Source organism: Protopterus annectens, chromosome 13.part0 (genome assembly GCF_019279795.1).
Source record: "Protopterus annectens isolate FY-2018-M chromosome 13.part0, PAN1.0, whole genome shotgun sequence".
In the NCBI taxonomy this organism is placed as follows: Eukaryota; Metazoa; Chordata; order Ceratodontiformes; family Protopteridae; genus Protopterus; species Protopterus annectens.
This window is the reverse complement of record NC_056747.1, coordinates 310,569,961-310,593,960: the sequence shown is the minus strand read 5'-3', so window position 1 is coordinate 310,593,960 and position 24,000 is coordinate 310,569,961. Positions and strand designations below refer to the sequence as shown.

The 24,000-nt window shown below is 37.7% G+C and overlaps 2 protein-coding genes across 2 annotated transcripts in view; both read right to left on the bottom strand.

The window, feature by feature from the left end:
- LOC122788337 (contactin-5-like) overlaps positions 1-11,252 on the bottom strand; it is a 28,823-nt gene extending 17,571 nt beyond the window's left edge. The window contains exons 1-2 of the mRNA XM_044055413.1: positions 10,983-11,252; positions 2,828-3,103 (exon numbers count right to left, since the gene is read on the bottom strand). Coding sequence (XP_043911348.1) covers positions 2,828-3,103; positions 10,983-11,088 — 382 coding nt within the window. The 5' untranslated portion in view covers positions 11,089-11,252. The remainder of the gene's footprint in view (positions 1-2,827; positions 3,104-10,982) is intronic.
- Positions 11,253-15,774: 4,522 nt separating this feature from the next.
- The window catches only part of LOC122787898 (neuronal growth regulator 1-like), a 19,508-nt gene continuing 11,282 nt past the window's right edge, over positions 15,775-24,000 (bottom strand). The window contains exons 2-5 of the mRNA XM_044054822.1: positions 23,678-23,953; positions 20,936-21,211; positions 18,191-18,466; positions 15,775-16,058 (exon numbers count right to left, since the gene is read on the bottom strand). Coding sequence (XP_043910757.1) covers positions 15,775-16,058; positions 18,191-18,466; positions 20,936-21,211; positions 23,678-23,953 — 1,112 coding nt within the window. The remainder of the gene's footprint in view (positions 16,059-18,190; positions 18,467-20,935; positions 21,212-23,677; positions 23,954-24,000) is intronic.

The following is a 24,000-nucleotide window of genomic DNA, read 5'->3' as shown; positions in this document are numbered from 1 at the left end:
TTAGATGCCATACCTTTGTTCATAAGTTGTGCAAGAAAAAATTATTTCCTCACCGCTATAGACAAGTGATGGTTAAAGGTTAGAGTACTGTCTTGTGTGTCCCTAAGTCCCTGACTATTGGGTCAACAGTAATGTGTTGTCAATATGCTAGTAACCAGGGAAGAATGACTTCCCAAAGGATACTATTATGCATTTCTTGGCATTTAGTTTTAGTCCATGGCTCTGACACCAGTTGTTTGTCTGTGTCAGCCCCTCCTGGAGAACATCTGTGTCAGTGTGGGATTTGATGACAGCTTCTAATTTGCAATCATCAAGAGATCACTGGCATTGGCCTTGACTTCTGAGAAGTAAATGCCAAAAAGGAGCGGTCCAAGGTCTGATCCTTGAGGGACTCCACTTGTGACTGGCCTCTTTGTAGAAGTGAACTCCCCATTTCTAACTTCCTGGGTCCTGTCTGTGTGCAAGTTGGCTGTCCACCAGGTGACATACAGGTTTGTACCTCAACTCTTGAGTTTGTCAACAATGTCCAAGTGGGGTATTGGTCAAATGCCTTAGCCAGGTCAAGGTAGGCAGTGTGAACGATTTTGCAATCATCCATTGATTTGTTGACCTTCTCAAAGAAGTCAACCAGGTTGAGTAGACATGATCTGCTCTTGACAAAACCAAACTGGGTTGGGTCAAGTGTCTGGATGTTTACTATATCACTGTTGATCATTTCCATGATAATTCTTTCCATGGCTTTATATATAAGACTAGTGAGACTTATGGGTCTTTAGTTTCCAGGGTCTATAGATGGCCCACCTTTGTTCACAGAGATGACTGTTGCCTTTCTCCATTCATGAGGCACAAAGCCTATTTGGAGGCTACAGTTAAATAGTAATTCCAGAGGTCATGACAGGTCATGTCTCAACCTCCTACTGCAAGAAATCTGTGCAAAGCCTGAAATAATTGGGGGAGAAATACCAAAAATAGGTAAATATTTTAAATATTAGCCTTATAAACTTAGATAGTTGGTGCAATAAAATGATTTGTGTTAGCATGCATTTTCTGAAGGATATGAAGTCAAAAACTCAAATGCATGTCATTATTTAGTGATTTGAAATATATGAGGTTTGGTAACAAACCGATTTGTCCAGGGACATCTTCAGTGGGGGGGGGGGGTAGATAAACATAGTAGTGGGAATTAAAAGGGTAGAAGGGTTGAAAGGGTTAAATAGGAATGAGGGATGATTGGGAGGAAATAAGGTAAGGCCAGGGAGGGGCTTAAGGGGTTTATGCAAGTGTAACTGGGTAAGGAATCACATTTTGGTGGAATAGTGGGGACTGTGGTTATTTTATCAATCTGGGTAGGGCAGAGAAGAGAGACAGGCTTGCCTTCTTGTGTTCCCCCTCTGGTGTTGGATTTTCATTTCAATGAGCTGGGAAAGGGAAGTGAGCAGTTGGACGCTGCTTGATAAGTAAACTAAGCCAGTGGAAGTAAAGATCCTGTTTATTTGGCTGGATGTTTAATTCAATAATTGGTAAATGAAGTGCATGATGGGATGCTGCTTCATAAGTAAAATAAGCTTGGTTAGGTAAGGATGCTGCTTATTTCATTGGATGTGTAATTCAATAATTGGTAAATGAAGTGCATGATGGGATGCTGCTTCATAAGTAAAATAAGCGAGGGAAGGTAAGGATGCTGCTTATTTCATTGGATGTGTAATTCAATAATTGGTAAATGAAGTGCATGATGGGATGCTGCTTCATAAGTAAAATAAGCTTGGGAAGGTAAGGATGCTGCTTATTTCATTGGATGTGTAATTCAATAAATGGTAAATGAAGTGAGTGATGGGACGGTGCTTCATAAGTAAAGTAAGTGAGTGGAGGTATAGAAGCTGCTTACTGGGTCAGGATGAGCAAGGTCACGTTGTCCTAGTTAACATTACATGGGTGTTTATGCTGTGATTAATATCAGCTATACTATACTTCAGTTGTAATTAATAATTGTTAGCAAAGTTATGTTTATGGAAGTTTAATAAAGGATGTCAAATATCATTCTGTGTGATGTGTTTATTGAAGAGGACTGGGACAACAGTGATTTGCGTTAAAGTCTCTCTGGAAAATAAGTTTCCTTTTACAAATACAACGTGAAAATGTTGCCAGTGTGAGATGAATTATGGGTAATGAAGATGTGGGATGAGCATGTAGGATAATTAAATGTTTGTTTCATTACCTAATGATAAATTCAATATAATCTGGTTTGAGTGACCATACCACTCAACCTCTTACTGCACGGAATCTGTGCAAAGCCTGAAATAATTGAACGGGAAAGGACAAAAAGGGGGAAATATTCTAAACAGTAGTCTTATAAACTTAGAACATTGCTAGAATAACAAGGTTTCTATTAGCATGCACTTTCTGAAGGATATGAAGTAAAAACTGAAATACATGTCATTGTTTAGTGACATGAAACATCAGCGATTTGCAAGATGAGGAGCAGACCAAAATAACTAGCAAAAATATAGACAGTTGAGATGTATGTTTGAATCTGATGGGAAAGTAGACGTAGGCCAAGTTAATATCTGGTCGTTAGCATTCTGTATAATTTGTTTTTCATCTGAGAAAGAAGAATAAATGGTTTGCAAATAGTGGAACTGCTTTAGGACAGCAACAGCTCAGAGTGAGTTTTTTTCTCTTCCACAGAAACATGATTTATAGTGATGGAACCTTATTAGTGAATGGAAGGTTACACCACATGCATCAGACAGTTCTACTTCATTTAGTTACTACATACGATGCTCAGTTTAGCAAACACAGACACGGGTTTACAAATAGGTTTACTTACACAACACTGTTACTAATCCATTTAGTTCTGTTCTGTTTATTTCATTTTCTATAATGCATACATAGGTGCCACTTTCTCTGGAAGTGATGATTGGAATGGACAGCACTGATTGTCCATTGGATGTGGAAATATTCCAGTTATCCTGGTGGTCAGAACCCAGTTTCTTCCAGCTGATGATTGGACTTGGATTAGACTCCCCCATGCATGACAAAGTCAGCATATCACCCTCTTTTACTTTTGATTCAGTGGGATACAATTGCATGTTTTGGGGACCATCTGAAATAAAAAGAAATTAGCTGAGTTATAGAATCACAAATTTACCTTAGTGCAGCATAAACACTAACACTTTACACAATGCAGTACAATGTGGCTGAAAAGCTCATTCATGACAACCATTTCCACTTTTTGAAAACAAGTCTATCAGTATGGTCTATGAGCTTCAAGCCCTGTTTGCAATGGATTAATTCTGTCACCCTAAAAGGGTCAGTTTCTACACTATCTTAGTTAATACATTCCATCAGATCCCTTCAAGGGGTTATGTCACAATATGGATATAACATATAGTGCGAGTTGTTAACCTGAGACCCCCTCAGCCACCTCATAATCTACAGTCTGTAGTGTTGTTTATCAGTCTTTAAGTGGTGCTGACTGTATTGTATAATGAAATCTCCTTTTGTAAGGCCCTGTTGGTAGATTATGGATTGTCCTCAAATCTAACATGCCAAGCCATAAGCTTCTCATCATCCATGTTACTTTGGTACATTGTTTACAAAGCACTTCACTATGTACTCAGCTTCTGTCCTGTCCATGTTTAAGGAAAGAAGAAACCTGCCTTTCATCAAATGATGAAGACCACCCTATGAGCCTGGAATAGGAACATGGCCTCAGTAATTCCTTATTGCCTATCCAGCCTAATGCTGATGTCAGCAGACTGGAGTAGGGAGTTAGGACCCGAGAAAAATCATTCATCCCACTGAGGTGTACAAAGTACCATCAGGGGTTGATATTGGAGTTTGTACATGGCAAGGCGGGATCTCTCCCAAAATGGATTCCTCTCCAGTGTGGGAATACCAAGAAACTTGCCAGGAAATCAGAGGACAGGAGTATAGTATAACTTGAATTCTGTCATAAATTTGAAATAATAATGCTTGTTGCTGGAAGTAGTGTAGCAGTGGTATTGTTAAGACGCAAAACACAGGATATGAATGAGAAAGAAAAGATTTGTCTTGGGTGAAATGCAACATCTGCTTATATAGAATATTTTTGCAGAATTTTAGTGATGCAGAAGAGTTGTGCAGTGGGCCAGAACTGGTTAGATCAGGTGCAATTAGCGGATTTATGAAGACAGATGATAGCAGCAGCTTTCTGTTAAATAACGGGCAGGTTCTTATCAAATGAAAACTCTTTCCATTGGACGATACAAGGAGGAAGCTTTGATTGTTTAAAAGGCCAAAAAGATATAAAAGGTAAGTGGTCAAAAAAAGAGGAATTTAGGAAGGACTTGTGTACAGTGACACCTATGAGGTGCATTTGTAAGAAAAATATCAAGAAGAATTTCTTTTGAAGGAGGTGGATAAGGGATTCTGCGTTCAGTAATTCAATGTGCGAGAATGAATGGGCTAAAAGCCTGTTTAAGATAATTGTTTTGAGGTCCATACCTGTTCACATTAAAGTCTCCAGAAATAAGGTTGGTTTTATAGCTACAATGAGAAAATGGTGCCAGTGTATGGATAATGAAGATGGAGGTGAGAATGGAGGATAATTAAATGTTTGTTGCATTGCCTAATGAAAATTCCAATATGATCTGGTTTGAATGAGCATATTTTTCAACCTCCTACTGCAAGAAATCTGTGCAAACAAAGCCAAAATAATTGGGGGAGAAATGCCAAAAATAGGGAAATATTTTAAATATTAGTCTAATAAACTTAGAAAGTTACTGGAATAAAATTATTTTTATTAGAATGCATTTTCTGAAGGATATAAAGTCAAAACATCAAATATATGTCATTATTTAATTATTTGAAATATCAGTGATTTTCAGGAAAACAACAAATTTTAAGAGGAACATACGTAAATAAGAAGTAAAAATTGAACAGTTGAGATGTATGTTTGAGTCTAACAGGAATGTGGAGGTAAACCATGTAAATATATGGACAATAATATTCTTTTAAAAATATTTTTCATCGGAGAAAGTAGAAATTGTTTGCAAATAGTGGCACTGCTTTAGGACAGTAACAGCTCAAAGTGAGTTTTTTCTCTTCCACAGAACCATGAGTTGTACTGATGAAACCTTATTTATGAATGGACGGTTACTCTACATGCTTCAGACAGTTCTACTTCATTTAGTCACGACAAATGACGAACTGTTCATGCTGAGATCACGGTACAGTGAAGATCAGAAAATTTGCACTTTCCTCACTGTAGTGTGATCTCGGAGTTGGTACATATAATTAGCGGGGATGTGGGGGGCCCAGTCGATGAACGGCATTTCCGATGAAATGCTATTCATTTAAGTGGGTTTTCATTGATTTAATATAGACCCGGTTTATGGCTGGCTAGAAATATATTTGTTCTAGTTTGATGCAGCATTTCACATTCTTGTGTATATGTTGTTACAACTGCACTGCTTAGTATGGACAGGCTCATACACATACAGGCATGCACAAAAATCCATGCAGAAATGAAACCACATAATACACACATTAACTTTTGTCCAATTTATGAAGGAAGCCATTAACTTTTGTCCGATTAATGACGGAAGCTTGTTACTATGGTTGTAGTTGTCACATACTGTTTTAGACTGAAATGTTATGTTTTCTTTTTTTTTTTTTTTTTTTTTTATGCAAAGGTGTATAACTCAGGGAAAAAGTGTATGACTAGGGACCAAAAAGAGCCTTTTTTGTCCCGGTGCCACAACCTGGATTTAGTCTGATGGTTAGTACAGAGGACAGGGGATTAAGTCTATCAGCTGTTAACAAGCTGCTTTCTGTAGTCTCCAGTTTGAATGCCTCAGCATTCATTGCCTACTATGTAACTGTGAGCAAGATATTTTTCCAAAGAATGTACTAGAATAGCTAGGAAACAAGGCTAGACTCCTCAGTGGTTGTCTCATCTGTATATCTTACTACCTATGAAGCCATAAAATAGGTCATCCAAAGTGTGAGATTACAAAAAGACAATCTGAGAAGGAGACTATGATTTAAAACAGGAATAGATCAAGAAAATTAAATTGTGTCATCAGACTGTGACTCTATCACCCTATCACAAATTTAAAAATGTGTGCAACTCTTTAGTGTTGACCCTATAAGCTTAATGCATCTGTCTATAATGTTGTTTGTAGCCCTTTACAACTATAAAAACATACATTTATATAAGTTATAAATTATATAATAGAACTATATAAAACATAAATATAAAGCAGAAATAAAAACATAGACAGGTAAAGGCTATCGTGGATGAGCAATCCTATGTCTATGCAAATCATTTATTTATGTATGTATGTACTTATTTACTTATTCATTCATTCATTCATTCACTCATTTGTTACCTTTATACCTGTGTGGATAGGCTAATCAGTTGACATTTTCAGCCATGACCCATAAAACAGGAATACACAGGAGGTAAATATAGACTGGTAAATTTAAAACATCATAGAACATCTATACATTATACATATACACACACAAATGCAAGCAGACATGCATACAGATATATATCCATATTTATATGTAAATCTGCCACACTAAAACTAAAGTGAGCAGAAGATGATAAAGAATTAGCAGCTTTAACCTGAAAATGTCTGTTATGGAGGTTGCTCCTACCACAAGACATTTGAGCCAAATTTTAACTAAGCTAGATCCTGAAAAAGATCATAATCAACATAGTCAAAGACTTTTTAAATCAAGAATAATTGCGATGTAAAATGCTTGCAACTAGGATTGTGTTGGTGTGGTTTGTTTCCATTTATATAAATGTATGATTGCTTATTTTGTAAGTGATGGTTTAATAAAGATGCTTTTTGTTTAAAAAAGGCACATGAATTGAATAATTTATGTAATGTTCCTTAGGTTATATGATATATAGCAATATCTCTGAAGCATAATGTTTGTTGATTTTAACATGTTAATACAGTTTGATTACTTTTACATAAATGTAAATGAGCCTATGTCACAAGTGATAATTCAATAAAGGTGTTTACAAAAAGACTAATTGAGACAGTAGCAAGTCCCAAGTACAACATTTGAAACAATAATGTTGGCTACTGGAAACAGGGTAGTAGTTGTATTTTTAACAGGCATAACTCATGATATGAATGAGACAGACAAGATTTGTCTTGGATGAACTGTAAAATCTGCTTATATAGAATATTTTTTGCAGAACTTTAGTGATAAGGAAGAGTAATGTCCTGGTTCAGAGCTGGTCAAATCAGGTATGATTAGTGGATTTAGGGAGGGGAATGAGAGTTGCAACTTTCTGTTAAGTAAGGGACAGGTACTTATTAAAGGGAAACTGTTTCCATTGCACAATACAAGGAGGAAGCTTTCATTGTTTAAAAGGTCAAAAATATTTAAAAGGCAAGTGGCCAAAGAAAGAGAAAGTTATGAAGGATATGTGTAGAGTGACACCTATGTGGTACAATTCTAAGAAAAATGTCAAGAAGACTTTCCTTTCAAGGAGGTAGATTACGGTGTGTGGATTCAGTAATTCCTTGTGAGAGAATGAATATGCGTAAGGTCTGATTAAGACAAGAGTTTTGTGGTCCAGAACAGTTCAATTAAAATCTCTGAGGATAAGACGCAGGTTTAAAGATGCAAAGAGAATATATTTCCAGTGTGAGATTAAGTGTGGATAATGAAGACAGAAGGATGTGTATGTAGGATGGATAATGAGGACCACGGGTGTACGAAGGATGGATAATGAAGACCACGTGATGTATATGTAGGATGTATAATAAAGACCGCAGGATGTGTATGCAGGATGGATAATGAAGATCATATGATGTGTATGCAAGATGGATAATGAATATCATGGGATGTGTATGTAGGATGGATAATGAAGACCGTGGGATGTGTATGTAGGATGGATAATGAAGACCACAAGATGTGTATGTAGGATGGATAATGAAGACAGTGGGATGTGTATGTAGGATGGATTCTTTTTTTTTTTAATTTCTCCAAGTCTTTTGGGTTTCTAATATCATGATGAGAGTGGACCAAATTCCTAAGTCAAAGTACGACCAAAGTTTATGAAAATAGTATTGCTTCAATCTTTGATGTCAGACAGAAGTGCTCTTAGCAGCACCTGCAATGTGCCTAGTAATGACTCCTTCTGAAATTCGTACAGGGTTACATGTATTGGTAACATGTCTAAATACAACTGAAGATTCTTTTTTTTTTATAAGACGCATCTCTCCTACTACTACTGGAACTGTCTGGGTATGTTTCCTCCACGTTGCTCTGGTTTATGCCTACAAATCCTGATATTTTAAGATTTTCTGTCTCCCTGTAAACAAGACACTGTAGTCACTGGGTATGGTGATTTCAATGATCAATGTTACTTTTGTTTTCTTTACATGGACCACAATATCTAGTTTTCTAGCCTCTATCTTTCGAACTGCTTGTAATGGGTGATCCCATGTAATGTAGACTTCATCATTTTCTATGATGCTTTGTGGCTCATGTTTCCAGTGTTTTTCAACCACTTCAATACCATAATGTTTGCACAATCCCCAGTGCAACAGTCTTGTCACATTATTAAAACTTTCAGTACACAGTCCTTCTGCCATTAGTATGTCACAACCATCAACGAGATGTGCAACTGTTTCCAATAAAGATAATGAAGATTGTGGGATGTGTATGTAGGATGGATAATGAAGACCATAGGATGTGTATCTAGGATGGATAATGAAGACCATGGGATGTGTATGTAGGATGGATAATAAAGACTGTGAAATGTGTATATAGGATGGATAGTGAAGACTGTGGGATGTGTATGTAGGACGGATAATGAAGACCATGGGATGTGTATGTAGGATGGATAATAAAGACTGTGAAATGTGTATATAGGATGGATAGTGAAGACTGTGGGATGTGTATGTAGGATGGATAACGAAGACCATAGGATGTGTATGTAGGATGGATAATGAAGACCAGGGGATGAGTGTATATAGGATGGATAACAAAGACTGTGAATTGTGTATATAGGATGGATAGTGAAGACCATGGGATGTGTATGTAGGATGGATAATGAAGACCATGGGATGTGTATGTAGGATGGATAATGAAGACCGTGGGATGTGTATGTAGGACGGATAATGAAGACCATGGGATGTGTATATAGGATGGATAATAAAGACTGTGAAATGTGTATATAGGATGGATAGTGAAGACCATGGGATGTGTATGTAGGACGGATAATGAAGACCATGGGATGTGTATGTAGGATGGATAATGAAGACCGTGGGATGTGTATGTAGGACGGATAATGAAGACCATGGGATGTGTATGTAGGATGGATAGTGAAGACCGTGGGATGTGTATGTAGGACGGATAATGAAGACCATGGGATGTGTATGTAGGACGGATATTGAAGACCATGGGATGTGTATGTAGGATGGATAATAAAGACTGTGAAATGTGTATGTAGGATGGATAGTGAAGACTGTGGGATGTGTATGTAGGACGGATAACGAAGACCATAGGATGTGTATGTAGGACGAATAATGAATGTAGGATGGATAATGAAGACCAGGGGATGTGTATATAGGATGGATAATAAAGACTGTGAAATGTGTATATAGGATGGATAGTGAAGACTGTGGGATGTGTATGTAGGACGGATAACGAAGACCATAGGATGTGTATGTAGGATGGATAATGAAGACCATGGGATGTGTATGTAGGATGGATAATGAAGACCATGGGATGTGTATGTAGGATGGATAATGAAGACCATGGGATGTGTATGTAGGATGGATAGTGAAGACTGTGGGAAGTGTATGTAGGATGGATAATGAAGACCATGGGATGTGTATGTAGGATGGATAATAACGATGTGTATGTAGGATAAATAAATGTTTGGGGTCTATATGATCTTGCCAAAAGCGAATACAGCAACATCGAGCAATAAGCCACGAAAACCCACTAACGCGAACGTGCAGGTCACCGATTTTTTTTTAAGGAAAAAAATCGGTGTACCAACCAAATACAGCAGACCACCTAAATCACCACCTAAATCATTACAAAGTGGGGGGCTTTGCCCCACACACTCGCTGATGTGGGGGGCTGTACTCCCCACACACCCCCTAACTAAATATACCAATTCTGAGATTGCACTACAGTGGAGTAAAGGGCAATTTCACGGTAACAGCCAAGCGATTTTTTTTCCCTAGGAAAAAAATCAGTGACCTGGCTGTTTGCGTTAGTGGGATTTTGCGGTTTATTGTTCGATGTTGCCGTATTCACTGTAAACAGCTTTCAGCTAGATAATATAGACCCAATGTTTGTTGCATTCTTTTTTTATTTATTTATTTACTTTTATTTTACATTAGTTTACTGGGAACGTCCGACTGGACACAGGTCCATTTACAGCAGAGGCCTGGGGAGAAAAGCTCCACAGAAAAAGAACAGACAATTAAACTATCACATATGAACAAGACAGTAAATACAAATACACTGTAGGTGTATTTAAAACAATAAACAAGAGATAAATAATTGAAAATAATCCATCAGCTATCTTTAACATAGGATAATAGAGTTAAATATTTACATGGAGGGAAAAAAAAAACAACTTATTTACATCAAGAGTAAAAAATGAGAGCAAATAATGGCAATGCCTTTTGGACATTACCTAATGATACTTTCAGTATGAACTGGTTTAATTCTGATGGGAGTGTAGAGATAGACTGTGTTTAAGTCTGGGCAATAATATTCTTTTTAACTTGTTTTTCATCTGAGAAAGAAGAATAAATGGTTTGTAAATAGGGACACAGTTTTAGGACAGTAGCAGCTTAGAAACATGAGTTGTAATGGTGGAACCATATTTGTGAATGGACGGTTACACAACACGCTTCAGACAGTTCTACCTCATTAAGTTACTATATAGGATTCTCAGAATAACAAATGCAAATCAGGGTTTTGCAAATGTGTTTACTTACATAACACTGTGAAAAACCCATATAGCTCTGTTCTGTTTATTTCATTTTCTATAATGCATACATAGGTGCCATGTTCTCTGGAAGTGATGTTTGGAATGGTCAGCATTGATTGTCCCTTGGATGTGGAAATGTTCCAGTTATCCTGGTGTTCAGAGCCCAGTTTCTCCCATCTGATGCTTGGACTTGGATTAGATTCTCCCCTACATGATAAAGTCAGCGTATCTCCCTCTTTTACTATTGATTCAGTGGGATACAATTGCACATTTTGGGGGCCATCTGAAAGAACAAAAAAAATTTGGTATGTTACAAATTCAGAAAACTTGCCTTAGTGCAGAATAAACACTAGTAAGTTACACAATGCAGTACAATCATGCTGAAAGAATCATTAATGACAGGCATTTCCTCTATTTATTATCAAGTGTATTAGTACAGTCTACAAGCTTCAACCCCTGCAATGGATTCAGTTTGTCACAGACAGTCTCTACAATATCTTAGTTAATACATTCTGTAAGATCCCTTCAAAGGGTTATGTCACAATATGGATACAACATATAGTGTGGGGTTTTAACCTGAGACCCCCTCAGCCACCTCATAACCTACAGTCTGTATTGCTGTTTATCAGTCCGTTAAGTGACGCTGACTGTATCCTATAATGAAATCTTCTTTTGTAAGGTCCTGTCAGTAGATTATAGATTGTCCTCAAATCTAACATCCCAAGACATGAGCTTTCTCAAAAACCATGTCAGTATTGTGCATTGCTTACAAAGCACTTCACTATGTAATTTGCTTCAGTCATGTCCATATTTAAGGAAATATGAAACCTACTTTTCAACAAATGATGAAGCTAAGAAAAAAATTGGAGAAAAAGAATGCTCCATGCATCAATAAACTGGTCATGAAAAAAAAAACAGTAGGACTCTTAAAAAGGTAAGCAAATATTACTACAAATAGCCTTTTTAAACTCACATTTCTGATGGCATACAGTGATACAGCACTAATGAGGATAAAGGTGACCTAAGTTTTATTACTTTGTTGTTTAATGGCCATGCAGGGAGGAAAGGTGCTTCTTTACTGGGGAATAAAAGCTTGCTGTATATCTCTGCATTGGGCGTTTGGCAGAGGCCAGTGCCCATAGAGGCAGCACCAGGTCTGTTATTGCCTATCCAACCTAATGCTGAAGGTTGCGTTTATAGATAGAATGAGAACATGCTGCCAGTGTGAGATAAAGTATGGATAATGAAGACAGGGGATGAGTATGTAGAATAATTAAATGTCTGTTACATTATCTAATGATAATTTCAATATGATCTGGTTTGAATGAGCATAGGTTCATATGTATTTACTAGGCCAATGAGCACAAGGGACTTTTTAAGCCTAGCCATGCATCCCAAATCTCTCACAAGTTCTGATACCCTTGATAAGTGTAAGCATGGGCCTGGGATATGAACCATTTATAGGTTACCTATGTCCATTAGATACATAGGTGCCAAACCAGGGATGAATTTCTGGTTTCCCATCCAATTGTCCAAGTTGCACTTGAATTGAGTTAGGGAGGAGCTCTGCTTCACATGGGTGGGGAGCTGTTCCATAGATGGTGTAGTCTCTGGGATACATACCTATCTCTGCAGCAGGTCCTATTTATATCACAGGGAAGGCTTCAGTCTTTAGAACTGGTAATTCTCATGCTGTTTGTTGTGTGGATATGTAGGAGGTCCATTAGAGTGAGGTCTGACAATGCCCTATATGGCAGCCATAGATCTCCCCTCAAAAGCCTGCAGGAGACAGAATACAGAGATAGGGCCTTGAGGTGGTCTGCATAGGACATTTTACTTATGCCCTGTATTCTTTTAGTGAGGAACCTCTGTTGTTGAATATGCTTGGTTAGTTACATACCAAAGGGGGCATTGTACTCAATGACAGGTCTGATGAATGGCGAATACAGTGGAGCAATGACTTCCTTGGACTTAGATGCCATACCTTTGTTCAGAAGTTGTGCAAGAAAAAATTATTTCCTCACCACTATAGACACGTGATGGTTAAAGGTTACAGTACTGTCTTGTGTGTCCCTAAGTCCCTGACTATTGGGTCAACTCTAAGAGATGTGTTGTCAATATGCTAGTAACCAGGGAAGGATGACTTCCCAAAGGATACTATTATGCATTTCTTTGCATTTAGTTTTAGTCCATGGCTCTGACACCAGCTGTTTGTCTGTGTCAGCCCCTCCTGGAGAACATCTGTGTCAGTGTGGGATTTGATGACAGCTTCTAATTTGCAATCATCGAGAGACCACTGGCATTGGCCTTGACTTCTGAGAAGTAAATGCCAAAAAAGAGCAGTCCAAGGACTGATCCTTGAGGGACTCCACTTGTGACTGGCCTCTTTGTAGAGGTGAACTCCCCATTTCTACCTTCCTGGGTCCTGTCTGTGTGCAAGTTGGCTGTCCACCAGGTGACATACAGGTTTGTACCTCAACTCTTGAGTTTGTCAACAATGTCCAAGTGGGGTATTGGTCAAATGCCTTAGCCAGGTCAAGGTAGGCAGTGTGAACGATTTTGCAATCATCCATTGATTTGTTGACCTTCTCAAAGAAGTCGACCAGGCTGAGTAGGCATGATCTGCTCTTGACAAAACCAAACTGGGTTGGGTCCAGTGTCTGGAGATTTACTATATCACTGTTGATCATTTCCATGATAATTCTTTCCATGGCTTTATATATAAGACTAGTGAGACTTATGGGTCTGTAGTTTCCAGGGTCTGTAGATGGCCCACCTTTGTTCACATAGATGACTGTTGCCTTTCTCCATTCATGAGGCACAAAGCCTATTTGGAGGCTACAGTTAGATAGTAATTCCAGAGGTCATGACAGGTCATGTCTCAACCTCCTACTGCAAGAAATCTGTGCAAAGCCTGAAATAATTGCGGGAGAAATACTAAAAATAGGTAAATATTTTAAATATTAGCCTTATAAACTTAGATAGTTGGTGCAATAAAATGATTTGTGTTAGCATGCATTTTCTGAAGGATATGAAGTCAAAAACTCAAATGCATGTCATTATTTAGTGATTTGAAATATATGAGATTTGGTAACAAACCGATTTGTCCTGGGACATCTTCAGTGGGGCGGGGGGGGGGGTTAGATAAACATAGTAGTGGGAATTAAAAGGGTAGGAGGGTTGAAAGGGTTAAATAGGAATGAGGGATGATTGGGAGGAAATAAGGTAAGGCCAGGGAGGGGCTTAAGGGGTTTATGCAAGTGTAACTGGGTAAGGAATCACATTTTGGTGAAATAGTGGGGATTGTGGTTATTTTATCAATCTGGGTAGGGCAGAGAAAAGAGACAGGCTTGCCTTCTTGTGTTCCCCCTCTGGTGTTGGATTTTCATTTCAATGAGCTGGGAAAGGGAAGTGAGCAGTTGGACGCTGCTTGATAAGTAAACTAAGCCAGTGGAAGTAAAGATCCTGTTTATTTGGCTGGATGTTTAATTCAATAATTGGTAAATGAAGTGCATGATGGGATGCTGCTTCATAAGTAAAATAAGCTTGGGAAGGTAAGGATGCTGCTTATTTCATTGGATGTGTAATTCAATAATTGGTAAATGAAGTGCATGATGGGATGTTGCTTCATAAGTAAAATAAGTGAGGGAAGGTAAGGATGCTGCTTATTTTATTGGATGTGTAATTCAATAATTGGTAAATGAAGTGCATGATGGGATGCTGCTTCATAAGTAAAATAAGCTTGGGAAGGTAAGGATGCTGCTTATTTCATTGGATGTGTAATTCAATAAATGGTAAATGAAGTGAGTGATGGGATGGTGCTTCATAAGTAAAGTAAGTGAGTGGAGGTATGGAAGCTGCTTACTGGGTCAGGATGAGCAAGGTCATGCTGTCCTAGTTAACATTACATGGGTGTTTATGCTGTGATTAATATCAGCTATACTATGTTTCAGTTGTAATTAATAATTGTTAGCAAAGTTATGTTTATGGAAGTTTAATAAAGGATGTCAAATATCATTCTGTGTGATGTGTTTATTGAAGAGGACTGGGACAACAGTGATTTGCATTAAAGTCTCTCTGGAAAATAAGTTTCCTTTTACAAATACAACGTGAAAATGTTTCCAGTGTGAGATGAATTATGGGTAATGAAGATGGGGGATGAGCATTTAGGATAATTAAATGTTTGTTTCATTACCTAATGATAAATTCAATATAATCTGGTTTGAGTGACCATACCACTCAACCTCTTACTGCACGGAATCTGTGCAAAGCCTGAAATAATTGAACGGGAAAGGACAAAAAGGGGGAAATATTCTAAATAGTAGTCTTATAAACTTAGAGCATTGCTAGAATAACAAGGTTTCTGTTAGCATGCACTTTCTGAAGGATATGAAGTAAAAACTGAAATACATGTCATTGTTTAGTGACATGAAACATCAGCGATTTGCAAGATGAGGAGCAGACCAAAATAACTAGCAAAAATATGGACAGTTGAGATGTATGTTTGAATCTGATGGGAAAGGAGACGTAGGCCAAGTTAATGTCTGGTCGTTAGCATTCTGTATAATTTGTTTTTCATCTGAAAAAGAAGAATAAATGGTTTGCAAATAGTGGAACTGCTTTAGGACAGCAACAGCTCAGAGTGAGTTTTTTTCTCTTCCACAGAAACATGATTTATAGTGATGGAACCTTATTAGTGAATGGAAGGTTACACCACATGCATCAGACAGTTCTACTTCATTTAGTTACTACATACGATGCTCAGTTTAACAAACACAGACACGGGTTTACAAATAAGTTTACTTACACAACACTGTGACTAATCCATATAGTTCTGTTCTGTTTATTTCATTTTCTATAATGCATATATAGGTGCCACTTTCTCTGGAAGTGATGTTTGGAATGGACAGCACTGATTGTCCATTGGCTGTGGAAATATTCCAGTTATCCTGGTGGTCAGAACCCAGTTTCCTCCAGCTGATGACTGGACTTGGATTAGACTCCCCCATGCATGACAAAGTCAGCATATCACCCTCTTTTACTTTTGATTCAGTGGGATACAATTGCATGTTTTGGGGACCATCTGAAATAAAAAGAAATTAGCTGAGTTATAGAACCACAAATTTACCTTAGTGCAGCATAAACACTAACACTTTACACAATGCAGTACAATGTGGCTGAAAAGCATATTCATGACAACCATTTCCACTTTTTGAAAATAAGTCTATCAGTACAGTCTATGAGCTTCAAGCCCTGTTTGCAATGGATTAATTCTGTCACCCTAAAAGGGTCAGTTTCTACACTATCTTAGTCAATACATTCCATCAGATCCCTTCAAGGGGTTATGTCACAATATGGATATAACATATAGTGCGAGTTGTTAACCTGAGACCCCCTCAGCCACCTCATAATCTACAGTCTGTAGTGCTGTTTATCGGTCTTTAAGTGGTGCTGACTGTATTGTATAATGAAATCTCCTTTTGTAAGGCCCTGTTGGTAGATTATGGATTGTCCTCAAATCTAACATGCCAAGCCATAAGCTTCTCATCATCCATGTTACTTTGGTACATTGTTTACAAAGCACTTCACTATGTACTCAGCTTCTGTCCTGTCCATGTTTAAGGAAAGAAGAAACCTGCCTTTCATCAAATGATGAAGACCACCCTATGAGCCTGGAATAGGGACATGGCCTCAGTAATTCCTTATTGCCTATCCAGCCTAATGCTGATGTCAGCAGACTGGAGTAGGGAGTTAGGACCCGAGAAAAATCATTCATCCCACTGAGGTGTACAAAGTACCATCAGGGGCTGATATTGGAGTTTGTACATGGCAAGGTGGGATCTCTCCCAAAATGGATTCCTCTCCAGTGTGGGAATACCAAGAAACTTGCCAGGAAATCAGAGAACAGGAGTATAGTATAACTTGAATTCTGTCATAAATTTGAAATAATAATGCTTGTTGCTGGAAGTAGTGTAGCAGTGGTATTGTTAAGACGCAAAACACAGGATATGAATGAGAAAGAAAAGATTTGTCTTGGGTGAAATGCAACATCTGCTTATATAGAATATTTTTGCAGAATTTTAGTGATGCAGAAGAGTTGTGCAGTGCGCCAGAACTGGTTAGATCAGGTGCAATTAGCGGATTTACGAAGACAGATGATAGCAGCAGCTTTCTGTTAAGTAACGGGCAGGTTCTTATCAAATGAAAACTCTTTCCACTGGACGATACAAGGAGGAAGCTTTGATTGTTTAAAAGGCCAAAAAGATATAAAAGGTAAGTGGTCAAAGAAAGAGGAATTTAGGAAGGAATTGTGTACAGTGGCACCTATGAGGTGCATTTGTAAGAAAAATATCAAGAAGAATTTCTTTTGAAGGAGGTGGATAAGGGATTCTGGGTTCAGTAATTCAATGTGCGAGAATGAATGGGCTAAAAGCCTGTTTAAGATAATTGTTTTGAGGTCCATACCTGTTCACATTAAAGTCTCCAGAAATAAGGTTGGTTTTATAGCTACAATGAGAAAATGGTGCCAGTGTATGGATAATGAAGATGGGGGTGAGAATGGAGGATAATTAAATCTTTGTTGCATTGCCTAATGAAAATTTCAATATGATCTGGTTTGAATGAGCATATTTTTCAACCTCCTACTGCAAGAAATCTGTGCAAATAAAGCCAAAATAATTGGGGGAGAAATGCCAAACATAGGGAAATATTTTAAATATTAGTCTAATAAACTTAGAAAGTTACTGGAATAAAATTATTTTTATTAGAATGCATTTTCTGAAGGATATAAAGTCAAAACATCAAATATATGTCATTATTTAATTATTTGAAATATCAGTGATTTTCAGGAAAACAACAAATTTTAAGAGGAACATACGTAAATAAGAAGTAAAAATTGAACAGTTGAGATGTATGTTTGAGTCTAACAGAAATGTGGAGGTAAACCATGTAAATATATGGACAATAATATTCTTTTAAAAATATTTTTCATCAGAGAAAGTAGAAATTGTTTGCAAATAGTGGCACTGCTTTAGGATAGTAACAGCTCAAAGTGAGTTTTTTCTCTTCCACAGAACCATGAGTTGTACTGATGAAACCTTATTTATGAATGGACGGTTACACTACATGCTTCAGGCAGTTCTACTTCATTTAGTCACGACAAATGATATTCAGTTTAAGAAACACAAACAAGGGTTTGCAAATAGGTTTACTTACATAACACTGTGACTAATCCATATAGTTCTGTTCTGTTTATTTCATTTTCTATAATGCATATATAGGTGCCACTTTCTCTGGAAGTGATGTTTAGAATGGACAGCACTGATTGTCCATTGGATGAGGAAATATTCCAGTTTTCCTGGTGGTCAGAACCCAGTTTCTTCCAGCTGATGATTGGACTTGGATTAGATTCTCCCATGCATGACAAAGTCAGCATATCACCCTCTTTTACTTTTGATTCAGTGGGATCCAAATGCATGTTTTGGGGACCATCTGAAAGAAAAATAAAGTAGCTCAGTTACAGAATCACAAACTTGCCTTAATGCAGCATAAATACTAGCAAGTTACACAATGCAGTACAATCCTGCTGAAAAGCTCATTCATGGCAACCCTTTTCACTTCTTGATAACAAGTCTATCAGCACAGTCTACAAGCTTCAAGCCCTGTTTGCAATGGATTAATTCTGTCACCCTAAAAGAGTCAGTCTCTACACTATCTTAGTTAATACATTCCATCAGATCCCTTCAAAGGGTTATGTCACAACATGGATATAACATATAGTGCGAGTTGTTAACCTGAGACCCCTTCAGCCATCTCATAACCTACAGTCTGTAGTGTTGTTTATCGGTCTTTAAGTGGTGCTGACTGTATTGTATAATGAAATCTCCTTTTGTAAGGTCCTGTTGGTAGATTATGGATTGTCCTCAAATCTAACACCCCAAGCCATAAGCTTCTCATCATCCATGTTATTTTTGTACATTGTTTATAAAGCACTTCACTATGTATGCAGCTTCTGTCCTGTCCATGTTTAAGGAAATAAGAAACTTGCCTTTCAATAAATGATGAAGCTAAGAGAAAATGAAGAACTTGGAGGAGAGGAATGCTCAGTGTACCAATGAACTGTTAAAAAAACAGTAGGATTCATAAAAACATAAGGAAGTACTACTTTGAATAGTTTGTTTGTTCTCGGATTGCTGATGGCATTGATGGATAAAACCCGGATGAGGCCCAGGTGACTCAAGTTTGATTAGTGACATCGGTGTTTAAATGGCCAGGCAGGACTGATAGATGTGCCTGTCCTGAGGAAATAAAACCTGCTGTGAGTTTCTCTAATGGGCCTCTGTCAGAAGTCAGTGCTCAGAGAGGTGACACCAGTTAGGAGGCAGTATGTCAGAGATTTCATGACCGCCATATGAGCCTGGAATAGAGGCATGACTTCAGTAATTCATTATTGGCTATACACCCTAATGCTGATGTCAGCAGACTGGAGTAGGGAGTTAGGACCTAAGAAAATCACACATCGGACTGAGGTATACAAAGTACCATCAGGGACTGATATTGGAGTTTGTACATGGAAATGGGGGATCTCTCCCAAAATCGATTCCTCTCCAGTGTGGGAATATCAAGAAGCTTGCCAGGAAATCAGAGGATGGGAGTATAGCAAAACTTGAATTCTGTCAAAAATTTGAAATAATAATGCTTGTTGCTGGAAGTAGTGTAGTGGTAGTATTGTTAAGAGGCAAAACACAGGATATGAATGAGACAGAATAGATTTGTCTTGGATGAAATGCAGCATCTGCTTATACAGAATATTTTTGCACAATCTGAGTGATGCAGAAGAGTAGTGCAGTGGGTCAGAACTGGTGAGACCAGGTGGGATTAGCGGGTTTATGAAGAGGGATGATAGGAGCAGATTTCCGTTAATAACAGGCACGTTCTTATTAAATGAAAACTATTTCCATTGCACAGTACAAGGAGGAAGCTCTGATTGTTTAAAAGGCCAAAAGATATAAAAGGCAAGTGGTCAAAGAGAAACAAAAGTTAGGAAGGACTTGTGTACAGTGACACCTATGAGGTGCATTGGTAAGAAAAATTTCAAGAAGAATTTCTTTTAAAGGACGTGGATAAGGGTTTCTGGGTTCAGTTATTCATTGTGCCAAGAATGAATGGGCTTACAGTCTGATTAAGATAAGTGTTTTGAGGTCCATACCTGTTCACATTAAAGTCTCTAGAAATAAGGTTGCTTTTATAGATACAATGAGAAAATGCTGCCAGTGCGAGATAAAGTATGGATAATGAAGATGGGGGATGAGTATGCAGGATAATTAAATGTTTGTTGCATTGCCTAATGAAAATTTCAATATGATCTGGTTTGAATGAGCATAAGGCTGAATCTCCTACTGCAAGAAATCTGTGCAATGCCTGAAATAATTGGGGGAGAAATGCCAAAAATAGGGAAATATTTTAAATATTAGTCTTATAAACTTAGAAAGTTGCTGCAATAAAATTATTTGTATTAGAATGCATTTTCTGAAGGATATGAAGTCAAAACATCAAATATATATCATTATTTATTTGAAATATCAGTGCTTTTCAGGAAAACAACAAATTTTAAGAGGAACATATGTAAATAAGCAAAAATCTGAACAGTTGAGATGTATCTTTGAGTCTGACGGGAATGTGGAGGTAAACCATGTAAATGTCTGGCATTAATATTCTTTTTAAAATATTTTTCTTCGGAGAAAGTAGAAATTGTTAGCAAATAGTGGCACTGCTTTAGGACAGTAACAGCTCAAAGTGAGTTTTTTTCTCTTCCACAGAACCATGAGTTGTACTGATGGAACCTTATTTATGAATGGAAGGTTACACTACATGCTTCAGACAGTTATACTTCATTTAGTCACTACAAATGATGTTCAGTTTAAGAAACACAAACAAGGGTTTGCAAATAGGTTTACTTACATAACACTGTGACTAATCCATATAGTTCTGTTCTGTTTATTTCATTTTCTATAATGCATATATAGGTGCCACGTTCTCTGGACGTGATGTTTAGAATGGACAGCACTGATTGTCCATTGGATGTGGAAATATTCCAGTTATCCTGGTGGTCAGAACCCAGTTTCTTCCAGCTGATGATTGGACTTGGATTAGATTCTCCCATGCATGACAAAGTCAGCATATCACCCTCTTTTACTTTTGAATCAGTGGGATCCAAATGCATGTTTTGGGGACCATCTGAAAGAAAAATAAAGTAGCTCAGTTACTGAATCACAAACTTGCCTTAAGCCAGCATAAATACTAGCAAATTACACAATGCAGTACAATCATGCTGAAAAACTCATTCATGGCAACCCTTTCCACTTCTTGATAACAAGTCTATCAGCACAGTCTACAAGCTTCAAGCCCTGTTTGCAATGGATTAATTCTGTCATCCTAAAAAAGACAGTCTCTACACTATCATAGTTAATACATTCCATCAGATCCCTTCAAAGGGTTATGTCACAATATGGATACAACATATAGTGCGAGTTGTTAACCTGAGATCTCCTCAGCCACCTCATAACCTACAGTCTGTAGTGTTGTTTATCGATCTTTAATTGGTGCTGACTGTATTGTATAATGAAATCTCCTTTTGTAAGGTCCTGTTGGTAGATTATAGATTGTCCTCAAATCTAACACCCCAAGCCATAAGCTTTTCATCATCCATGTTATTTTTGTACATTGTTTACAAAGCACTTCACTATGTATGCAGCTTCTGTCCTGTCCATGTTTAAGGAAATAAGAAACCTGCTTTTCAGTAAATGATGAAGCTAAGAGAAAATGAAGAACTTAGAGGAGAGGAATGCACAGTGTACCAATGAACTGGTAAAAAAAAACCAGTAGGATTTATAAAAACATAAGGAAGTACTACTTTGAATAGTTTGTTCTCGGATTGTTGATGGCATACATGGATAAAGCCCGGATGAAGCCCAGGTGACTCAAGTTTGATTAGTTACCTCGGTGTTTAAATGGCCAGGCAGGACTGATAGATGTGCCTGTCCTGAGGAAATAAAACCTGCTGTGAGTTTCTCTAATGGGCCTCTGTCAGACGTCAGTGCTCAGACAGGTGACACCAGTTAGGAGGCAGTATGTCAGAGATTTCATGACCGCCATATGAGCCTGGAATAGAGACATCACCTCAGTAATTCCTTATTGCCTATACACGCTATTGCCGATGTCAGCAGACTGGAGTCGGGAGTTAGGAACTAGGAAAATCACTCAATGGTCTGAGGTGTACAAAGTACCATCAGGGGCTGATATTGGAGTTTGTACATGGAAATGGGGGATCTCTCCCAACATGGATTCCTCTCCAGTGTGGGAATATCAAGAAGCTTGCCAGGAAATCAGAGGATGGGAGTACAGTAAAACTTGAATTCTATCAAAAATTTGAAATAATAATGCTTGTTGCTGTAAGTAGTGTAGCGGTGGTATTGTTAAGAGGCAAAACACAGGATATGAATGAGACAGAATAGATTTGTCTTGGATGAAATGCAGCATCTGCTTATACAGAATATTTTTGCACAATCTGAGTGATGCAGAAGAGTAGTGCAGTGGGTCAGAACTGGTGAGACCAGGTGGGATTAGCGGGTTTATGAAGAGGGATGATAGCAGCAGATTTCCGTTAATAACGGACACGTTCTTATTAAATGAAAACTCTTTCCATTGCACAGTACAAGGAGGAAGCTCTGATTGTTTAAAAGGCCAAAAGATATAAAAGGCAAGTGGTCAAAGAGAAACAGAAGTTAGGAAGGACTTGTGTACAGTGACACCTATGAGGTGCATTGGTAAGAAAAATTGCAAGAAGAATTTCTTTTGAAGGACGTGGATAAGGGTTTCTGGGTTCAGTAATTCACTGTGCAAGAATGAATGGGCTTACAGTCTGATTAAGATAAGTGTTTTGAGGTCCATACCTGTTCACATTAAAGTCTCTAGAAATAAGGTTGCTTTTATAGATACAATGAGAAAATGCTGCCAGTGCGAGATAAAGTATGGATAATGAAGATGGGGGATGAGTATGCAGGATAATTAAATGTCTGTTGAATTGCCTAATGAAAATTTCAATATGATCTGGTTTGAATGAGCATAAGGCTGAGTCTCCTACTGCAAGAAATCTGTGGAATGCCTGAAATAATTGGGGGAGAAATGCCAAAAATAGGGAAATATTTTAAATATTAGTCTTATAAACTTAGAAAGTTGCTGCAATAAAATTATTTGTATTATAATGCATTTTCTGAAGGATATGAAGTCAAAACATCAAATATATATCATTATTTATTTGAAACATCAGTGCTTTTCAGGAAAACAACAAATTTTAAGAGGAACATATGTAAATAAGCAAAAATCTGAACAGTTGAGATCTATCTTTGAGTCTGACAGGAATGTGGAGCTAAACCATGTAAATGTCTGGCATTAATATTCTTTTAAAATATTTTTCATCGGACAAAGTGGAAATTGTTTGCAAACAGTGGCACTGCTTTAGGACAGCAACAGCTCAGAGTGAGTTTTTTTCTCTTCCACAGAAACATGATTTATAGTGATGGAACCTTATTAGTGAACGGAAGGTTACACCACATGCTTCGGGCAGTTCTACTTCATTTAGTTACTACATACGATGCTCAGTTTAGCAAACACAGACACAGGTTTACAAATAGGTTTACTTACACAACACTGTGACTAATCCATTTAGTTCTGTTCTGTTTATTTCATTTTCTATAATGCATACATAGGTGCCACTTTCTCTGGAAGTGATGTTTGGAATGGACAGCACTGATTGTCCATTGGATGTGGAAATATTCCAGTTATCCTGGTGGTCAGAACCCAGTTTCTTCCAGCTGATTATTGGACTTGGATTAGACTCCCCCATGCATGACAAAGTCAGCATATCACCCTCTTTTACTTTTGATTCAGTGGGATACAATTGCATGTTTTGGGGACCATCTGAAATAAAAAGAAATTAGCTGAGTTATAGAATCACAAATTTACCT